The following is a 10,253-nucleotide window of genomic DNA, read 5'->3' as shown; positions in this document are numbered from 1 at the left end:
TATATTCCAGGTGATACATATCTATACACAATATAGCGATTCCGGATGTCATGGAGTTTATATTCTAGTGGGAGGAGGTAGTGTACAACAAATCTACTTTAAAAAATAGTATAAGTGTTGTGGGGAAAAGTGAAGGAATGCGAAGAAAGGGGGATGGTGAGTGCTGCAAGGTGTGATCAGCAGAGTTGTCACGAGAAGGTGGCATCTCAGAGAGCTTGAAGGCGAGACATTAGAGAAGGGGATTTGGGGGATAAATGTCCAAGGCAAGTGAATGACCAGTGTGTGTGCCCAGCCTGACTGAACCCAGCAAGGAGGGCTCAGGTTGAAGAAGTGAGTAGGGGGCAGCTGGAGCCCAGGCTTATAGTCTGAGTGAAAGGGGGTCATATTGCAGGGTTTGGAGGATGGGCTGCATTTGGATTCACAGAAGGTAAGGAACTGTGGTCATCCATTTTTGGTTTCTGTGATCAAAATACCTGACAAAGACATCTTAGAGCAAGTTTATTTGGTTCCTAATTTCAGAGGTTAAGTCCACAGTCAGCCAGGCCCATTGCTCTGGGTCTAAGATAAGACAGAACATCATGGCAGAAAGGCTGGCAGAGAAAAGCTCCTGGGTAGGGCAGCCAGAAAACAGAGGGCAGGGGAGAAGGGCCAGAGGGAAGATGAACCCTTCCAGGGCACTTCCACAGTGACCCACCTACAGTTACCATAGCCTGTATTTCCAGTGGCTCGGGAGGCTGAGACAGGAGAATCAGGAGTTCAAAATCAGCCTCAGCAACAGTGAGGCGCTAAGCAACTCAGCGAGGCCCTGTCTCTAAATAAAATACAAAACAGGGCTGGGGATGTGGCCCAGTGGTTGAGTATCCCTGAGTTCACTCCCTGGTACCAAAAAAAAAAAAAAAAAGTCAGTCCATTCAAACCAGGATGGACTGATAAGATTACAGCTCTCACAATCCAGTCATTCTACCTCTGAATATTTCTTCATTAACACAGGAACTTGGGGATGGAGGGCACCTATATCCAGAGCATAATAGAAACTCAGCTCCTTATTTTCCAGCCAATGTGACCTTCTCCAACTCGACTTTATCCTGACTAAAATTCTAAGCATAACAAGGTTTTGCCTTCATATAGACTCATGTGGACCAAATATCCCTGTTGTACCTTTACATAATTATACTCCTGATTAAGATGGTCCTAAGTGAAATTGGGTATGGTAGTGTATGCTGTAATCCCAGTGGCTCAGAGGCTGAGGCAGGAGGATCACAAGTTCAAAGACAACCTCAGCAACTTAGTGAGGTCCTAAGCAACTTAGCAAGAGGCTGTCTCAAAATAAAAAATAAAAAGGGCTGGGGATTTGGCTCAGTGGTTAAGTACACCTGGGTTCAATCTCTGGTACAAAAAAAAAAAAAAAGAAAAGAAAAGAAAAAGAAAAAGAAAAAAAAGAAAAGAAAAAGAAGAGCCCTAAGTGAGATAGTTTAATTTTAGATAAATAAATCTGAATCTGTCAGTTCACTAAAGGCTTCTGCCACCTGTGAATATCAGCTATCAAGAAGTTTTTGGCAATACAAAATACAAAGACATATATCATAGAATGATATGCACAGTTGTGGGGAATGTTATCCCAATAAACACAGAATCTTATTCATACTCATTGTCCTGTATGTTCTATATATTTCTTGAAAATGTGTAGATTGTTCTCAATTGCTGATTTGATAATATGTGAAGACAGATCTCAAACATATGATATCATCTGCTGTAGAACAGATATTAAACTTAGTCTAATAGCCACATACAAAAACAAAGTTTAATTAGGTTGACTTCCTAATTTAGCTTTTTTTTTTTGTACTAGAGATTGAATTCAAAGGCACTAAACCACTGAGCCACATCCCCAGCACCCCCCGTCTTTTTTGTATTTTTTATTTAGAGACAGGGTCTCACTGAGTTGCATAGGGCCTCATTAAATTGCTGAGGCTGGCTTTGAACTTGCGATCCTCCTGCCTTAGCCTCCTGAGTTGCTGGGATTACAGGCATATGCCACTGAGCTGGCTTCATTTAGCTTTTAATCTATTAAATACTAGAAATTTTTGCTTGGTTTTGTCTTCATGAAAACTCAATAAGATGATGAATGCAACATTAAAACAATGAGCTGTTTTTAACTAAAACATCTCATTTTAGTTAAAACAATGAGATGTTTTAGTTAAAACATCATATTCTACCAAAATCTGTTTCGTGAAAGTAAACCTAGATAAAATATATAAATAATACTCCCACTGCTTTTCAATGACATTTATTTATCATTTTGGTCAATATAGTGAAGAAGCTTATTTGAAAGTAGAGTTGAAGGTTTAACATTTATGATAATTAAAAGACTAGACAGATTTAATTACCACTTTAATTTCTACAAAGGAAGTGAGTTTCTATGGGAGTATTGTTTTTTGTTGGGTGGTTTGAATTTATTTTCTTCTATGACTTTTTCATTTGTCATCATTAATACAATGTTGTTGCTAGGAAAAAATTAAGAATATGGCAGATATTCAATGGGGGTGAGTTCAAAAATTAATAGGTAATCTTTGTAGACATGCTGTAATATGGGTTGCAACCTGAGATGTAAATGAGAGCAAACTCCTAGTAAAAGGAGAAACAGTAACTGCCAGTCGGCCTCACAGCTGGGAGACAAGTACAGGGTGGGACTGGGCTAAATTGAAGAGCATATATGCTGTCTCAGTGATTCAGCCACCTTTCAGCCAATTTCTGTCCCATGAGAAAAAAAGCTTGGTATTGCCAAATCTGATTTTATAAGAGAAGCCCAAATTTCTGATTTTTTACATGTCAAATTTCCCAATTTTTAAACGGCCACAAACTTAAAAATAAACACTTTTTTTTCCACACATATATATAAAAAAGATACAAGAAAACTCTGGAATCAGAACACAAGAAGCTAGTATGACAGCTTAGTTGTTTTGATTAGAAATGGACTCTGCTTCTCCCTATGTTAGACAAATCCTTATATCATATCCCTGAAAAAATATATATATTTACTACCAGTTTTTCAAATATGTTTCCTTATTCTCCTAAAATAAGTTATTATATGAACAAATCTATAATCCCGGTGTACAGTTCAGGCATGGGACAATCAAACTACCTAAAAAACAAGTAAAATACTGGCCAGCCAGAGATTAAAAATAGAGTTTTCATGCTCCGATCAATGAACTTTTTCTATGATCTGGTTTTATTATCTTTATATACTGGGTTATCATCAAATTAATATTAAATCCTACTATAAGAAAAAAAGTATGTCTAACACTAATCTGTTGAGAAACTAAACTATATGCTTGATGCCTCTTAGAAAATTCTATAATAGGATAAGGAAACTTCTGCTAAATACAAATATGTGCATATGTGTTTTCAGATAAATTTTGAATTATGTTTTGTAGAATTTTTATTTTTCCTCTTATTAAACTATTCCAGGACAGTTTTAAGATGAAGAAATTAAATGAAATAGATATTAATTAAATATTATTAAATAAAATAAATAAATAAGTCAAGCATTAAATAAAGGCAGACCAGATGATGGTTACATGTCTTTTATTTATGACATTTGAATTTCTAAGCCCACATAGAACTGATTTTATAAATATCCTTTAGTTTTATCTTGCTTTTCTAATTGATTTAATTGTGTTAGTCTATCTTTCTTATAACCAAACCCTTAATTTAATAACAAATGGAACTAAAAATATAGTCAACATTTTTTTTTTCCAGAAGTAGGTAAAAAAGATACAAGAAAACTGGAATCAGAACACAAGAAGCTGGTATGACAGATTAATTGTTTGATTAGAACTGGACTCTTCCCTCTATATTATACAAATCCTTACATAATGTCACTGAAAATTCTTACCCAGAGTCAATACCTGCCCAGAGGGAAATAGTCTATTATAAAAGTGTTTTGCTGATATATGTTTTTTTAAAGCAGGAAAGCAATCATTTCAAAACACACTTTGTTTGGCTAATTCTAAGAATCACCAGTTTCTTCAAACCAAAGTGATCACAGCAAGAGGAACAACATTATTATCCAGATGACATCTCCCTCTCCCCTTATTAATTGTGCCTTTCTACCATTTCTTGAAGACATGGCCATACTTTTCCTACAACTTTTTTTTTCCCCTTACAGCGTGATACTCATCGAGTATGGAAGAGACACCAGGTTAGAGACCATAGGAAGTGATGTGCTTCTATCACTGATAGATTGGCATAAACCACCACAAAGAGATGAGTGGAACTCTAGTTCCTTCATGTTTTCCCTGTTAAAGAGGTGATTGAAAACAACAACCCAACCCAAGCAGTGTAATCTAATGAGATGTTAAAAATAGGAAGAAAGAAAATTCAGGGAGGTTAGCCAAAATGGTTGGTTATAACATAGGGAAGAGTTTTGTATGGATACTTAATTTCTTTTAAAATTCTATAAGTGTATAGAAAGAAAGTCAGGACTTAACAAAGACACAACAGGGTTTCTAGAAGGCATGAACTAATTTCTTATCAGGTTTATTATGGTTGGTGATATTCATAATGCAAACTTGGGAAGAGCTTTGGGAAGCTTTCTTAGTTGAACAATAGAAATGGTTACCAACAGGTCAGCCACGAAGGTGCTGTCATTGGGAGAACTCTAAAGGAAACAAGATTGAAGGACCATTGGGAACAATCTTGAAAAACTTCATAGATGTGCAAATGAAGTTCTCTTTATTATGTAATTACTAATGCTGAACTGTCCCTGGATTTTTTAAAGATGGGACACAGAAAAGATGTGCTGAAATTCAAACAGTACTTTTTGCTGGAATCAAAGTGGAAGGATTTCAGATATTGTGGAGTTTCAGTAGGTTCTACCAGAGGATGCTGCAGAATTTCTATGCCTGGAGATCTGTGAGAGGAGAACAGATTTTCAATGGGAATGTCACTGACATGGCCTGGGAGGTAGAAGGAATGGATTAAGAAATCTCTCAAAGCTCCTCCCATTCATCCTGAATCTAAGACTCTGGGTCCTAAGAAATGAGAAAATACTCAGGGAAGAAAAAATTGACAACCTAAGGAGCAGGAATGACTCTAAATGAGTGTTTCTTAGTCTACTTTTTTTCCCCATTATTTTTCTACTGAGGAACTTTTTTGGCATTTTACTCCTACTCATGTCCTCCCACCCCTTATTCCATCCTTCATAAGATTTTAATACCACATAAATACTTCGTATCTGATTATGTGCTGTGGTACTTTAGAGGGCTACAACATATTATAAGATCTAAGATTCTCCCTCCGAGAAACATTTGGAAATCCCTCTCAACAAGAAGGTTCTCTGAATAAACCATGGGTCTGAGTGGGAAGTCACTAAGGATAGGAGGATACAATGTTACATGTATTTCAACTCTGGCTATATGACCATACAAATTCTCATCAGCCAGCATGCCCACATATTGCCCACACAGGCAACTGTCCTGTTTCTCTTCCTTCTGTTAAATGGAAAGATATGAATCCTTTGCCACTGGTATATCATCTAACTGCAGTGGGTACTCTCTTTGGGGATCATGGACTCTGGTTATTAAGAAATGGATGCTTACGTGTATAGCTTCACCCTCTATAAAAACTAGGCTTAGTGAATTTCAGAGCTTAATAATGAATCATAGACGTTGATAATGGTTGGACCAGATAGATAGTACCTGCAGCCACTGATCCTTCTTAATATTATGAAGAGATGTTAGACATGTGCTTCCTGATGTGATGCAATAGGAAGAAACAACCTGACTTACATAGTATTCTTGCAAAAAAAAAAAAAAGAGAGAGAGAGAGCATAATGAGGAAACAATCAGGAAACCAACCAAACAAAATCCTCCAGATTGTGGGACTTCCACGAGTAAAGTGGCTCAAATTCTTTAATAATGTCAGTCAGCTGGGTACAGTGGTGCATGCCTGAAATCTCAGCAAGTTGCAAGGCTGGCATGGGAGAATCACAATTTCAAGGTCAGCCTCAGCAATTTAACAAGGCCCTGTCTCAACATAAAAAGATTTTAAATATGAACTGAGGAGGTTGTTCAGTGGTAAAGTGTCCCTGGGTTCAACACCCAGTAGGAAAAATGATAATAATGATCATAATGATGATGATGTCAGTCATGAACTGATGGACACACTGCACCATGTACACATAACACAACACAGTGCCCCACAAACACACCTCACCACATGTATACACAAAAGGGAAACTCTAGTCCATTATCTAAAGAGAAAAGCAATAAAAGGCAAAGTGTTATTCTTGATTGAATCCTAGATTAAAAAAAAATAAACTATAAAGAATATTTTGAGTCAATTGAAGAATTTCAAACAGTGTTGATGTTCAGTTTCTTGGGGGTGATAATGACACTGAAGATGATCAGGGCAAGGGTCATATTAAGAGGAGCTTGATGAAGAATCTTAAAGTTTTATGATGTCTACATCTTATTTTCAAATGATTGAGCACTCAGAACATGTATTTATGGTAAGAAAGAAAATGGAGCAAAATGTTAATTGATGCACTTAAGGGCATAACGATGGATACCCATTATAATCTTTTAACTTTGAAATTTTCACTCCCCCTACTCCCACCCAAGTGGGAAAACAAGGAGGAGAGGGGACCAGGTTGGGAGAAAGAAGCAGGGTTGCCTGTCTCTGACCCAGAGGAATGGAGAAATCTGGAGCCTTCCAGAAGCTCAGATTCTGCATTTGCAGTAAGAGATTTGTGGAAGACAAAATCAGGCCAAAGAGTTAAATTTTTTTTTTTCTATGAAGACTTTCCTTAGAATTTGCCAAACAAAGTTCTGTGGGAATAGGAACATCCTGTAATTAAAAAATACAAGAGCAGTTTTCTAGAATTTACTCTAGAAGAGTTGATTAGTGCAATTAGCAACATAGCCATGAGGAGAATGTTTCAGAAGTACAAAAAATGTTTGGATGTTTAAATTTATTTCATACAGTTAGTAGACAACAACTTTATTAATGACAAATGTCTTCAGATTCTAGCCTTCCATTTGATTAAGCATCATTGAAATGCAGGAACATGTTCAACTTTCTAAATGCAAACATCCTGTGGTTTTCCATGGTACAAAAATCTCAAGGGCAAGGGCTCCATTTCTTTGTCCCACCATCCTGCATTCTCATGTGGTATTGCATATTATACATTTCAGGAATTAGGGGCTCTTATTTCCTCTGTATCCTTAAGACAGTTTCCCTCCACCTCAGTCAAAAGTTAGGATGAGAAAAATTTTTGCCTATCTTGGCCTCTTAAAGTTACTTAAGAGAAAAAAGAAAGTTTATTGTTGACCAGCGTGAACAACATGGAGAGAGGTAGCAGCGTTTGGGTTCCATGAGACAATGTTTGTAAGATAGGAAGCAAGGATCTGTCCACGTGGTTGGGTCAGTGTTGAAGGCCACTGTGCACACAGTCAGCCCTTTCTTGGTTTGGACAGAGATTTCATGCCCTCTAGGCTTTCATGACAGCCACAAATAATGTTAACACATTATGTATAATAAAAGAAATCCAGAGTCGCTCATTTCTCTTTTAATTGTTATTATATTAAGTGTGCTAATACATTCTTATCTACTTCCCTCCACCAACAGATAATTCATTAAACTCAAATATCACTGGAAGTATTATTACCCCCTCGTCACAGGCTGGGCTGACAGGACCACGGTTTTTGTGAATGAATCAGAGAAGTCAACATTTCATCAATTACAACTATGTTAGGTTTCAAAAGGCAGGGCACAGTGCAGACTGTGTTATTCTGTCTACTGAAAGAGAAAAATTGGGGGAAAACGGAATAATGAAGTTAGCTCCAGCTCTACTGCTACCTTGGTAACTGGGCACAATCAATGGGACTTTCCAGAAGTTAATTTTGTGCCATAACATAACATGGCAGAGGAGAAAGACTGGTTGAGTTTCAAGCTCAGAGAGCCAGTGAGTAAGGTGACAAATCAACAGAGAAGGGTGTATCATTGACATACACCAAATAACCAATTGTCCAGCCAGGACTCCCTGCTCTTTACAGAACAAACACCGCACTAATGTGGCTCAGGGATCTTACTGACCATTCTTGGTCATTTGTAACTTTCTTTTATTTCTCTTTTCTGGGAAACAGGAAAGAATATCAATAGGAGAGTCAAGGAATGATGCTTACTAAAAAAAAAAAAAAAAGTACATTCTGATCAGGGCAAACTGGTAACTTGTTAGCGTTCTGCGAGTGGCCAGTCTCTTCCCTGGAGTTAGATTGTGAAGACCCTGTTTGGAACAGAGACAAGCCAGGCTCTGGAGTGGTCCCTGATAGAACTGCTTCTTAGGGAAATGGCATGGATGCTGCCAGATGGGCTTCAGATCTCACAGCTCCACAGCCCTGCAGAATGTGAAGCCACAGGATCAGAGTGGGAGCCTTCAGAGACCCAAAAGGAAGGCTTGTTATAGAAAAACTTGCTGTGTATCCAAAGTTCCCAAATTCACTTGGTACTTAGAAAGCAAATGACCGAAAAGTCAACCGGCTGACAAGACAGGTAAGTGGAAAGGTCCTAATAAACATCTCAGTCTTAAAACCTGAATTCCAGTAAAGCTTAGGCGGCAGGTCACAGGCAGAACCATGACATGCACGGAAGTGCAGAGGCCCCTCCTGGACGATTCCTGAGCCGGAAGGGTCAAGGGCTGGTCCTTCTTCCATGTTGTGGTCTTCTGGTCCACAGGTCTGGTCTAGCAGCACTCAGAGGGTTAAGAGCACATGAAGTGAGTGGGGAACGTGTCTCTCGGAGGTCACTGATCGACTCCACCTCTTCTGGTCCGGGAAGTAGGTGCACCATTTCATCCAGGGAGGTCCGCTTTCTGTCCACCTGGGGCTCCAGGAGGAAACGGCTTTCCTTTCTTCCGAAGGATGAGATGGAGCATTAGTGACACATCCTGCTCGTCATCTCTTTCTGGAAAGCAAGGAAAGAAGGGTGGTTAGAAGAAACTATAAGCACAGCAATGATGGGATGAGGATTCTGAAGGCACTCTCAGGACCTGCAGGTTGCAAGCATGGCCCATGAATAAGGTTCAGCATGAGGATGTGTTCCATTCAGTCCACAGGCTTATTTATTTATGTATTTTCTTTAATTAAGGTACAGTTTAAAGAGTTTTACTGTCTTGCCAAAAAATCCATGTTGCTTGCTTTTTCTGAAACTTTGTAAGATCTGGAGCCACTGAGCAGCTGGAGTTGAAGAATGGCTGTCCTCTTCAGACAGAGAAAATGCTCTCCAGATTGCCCCAGTCCCCCCCCACACACTCTCAGTTGTGTCCCCAAGGAAAGTATCACTTGCCAACCAATATGATAAGTGGATTTGGACAGCTATTGTTAGAGAACAACTTCTCTTTAGCTAAGTTTCAGTCAAAGTTGGGAAAATGAATAATTTCAATATGTAGAAGTCAATGAAAAAGCAGGAAAGAGGACATTCTTCATGGAAATGAAGACTGTACCAAAGTGTCTGACGTGCAGTCACCTGACATTCACCCATAGACATCATGTACCTGGCCTTTGCGGGCATTCACGGATCCCAGATATGTCATCCTTTCTCTTCCTCTGGGATTCTGCATGGGCTGAACCCCTTGCCTATGACCAGTTCCTGCCACATCCCACCTACCCCTCTTTAACTTGGTTAATTGACATTCATTTTCCCAACTCAGAAAAGATGACTTCCACCTTCCTGAAAGAACTTCTGGCACTCGATACCAACCACAGTGGAAACATCCATTCCCTCCACCTGTGCACACCTGGTCCTTGCATAGGGTGTACTGTTTGGAACCTTTGTGAGTGTGTGTGGGTGCTGGGCATGTCTGTGGGCCCTACTGGACTGCACATTACTAAGGGTCCAGAAGAGGAAACACTTCTCATATCACAACACACACTTCCACCTTTGTATCCCCCACCCCTAGCACAAGACTGGGCACCGGCTAGGGACTCCTCTTTCATCTCCAAGGATAGTGTGGGTAGCAAGCTGAAAATGAGCTCTGTGCCATTCAACATTTCAGGAGGACAAGGACAATGTTATTTTAATTAGATGAGTGAGTTGTTTCCAAGTTGCATCCAATCACCTTGGCCTACAAAGCAGGCAACATCTGAATCAAAGGAGCTCGACATGGAAGGGCCCAGGTGCTCAGAGAGAGTTATGTTCTAAAACCATACAAATGTGTTGGTTAAAGAAACAATATACAGTGCAGAATCTAGGCACTT

At 39.1% G+C, this 10,253-nt stretch overlaps 1 protein-coding gene across 3 annotated transcripts in view; it reads right to left on the bottom strand.

The window, feature by feature from the left end:
- Positions 1–3,565: 3,565 nt before the first annotated feature.
- Positions 3,566–10,253, bottom strand: part of MOB3B (MOB kinase activator 3B) — a 193,478-nt gene continuing 186,790 nt past the window's right edge. For all 3 annotated transcript variants that reach the window (XM_081275855.1, XM_081275854.1, XM_081275856.1), the window contains one exon: positions 3,566–8,961. In XM_081275855.1, the coding sequence (XP_081131981.1) occupies positions 8,932–8,961 (30 nt within the window). In that variant the 3' untranslated portion in view covers positions 3,566–8,931. The remainder of the gene's footprint in view (positions 8,962–10,253) is intronic.

Source organism: Spermophilus citellus, assembly GCF_964194105.1.
Source record: "Spermophilus citellus genome assembly, chromosome: 2".
NCBI lineage: Eukaryota > Metazoa > Chordata > Mammalia > Rodentia > Sciuridae > Spermophilus > Spermophilus citellus.
The sequence above is the reverse complement of the archived record's forward strand: the minus strand, read 5'-3'. Positions and strand labels throughout refer to the sequence as shown.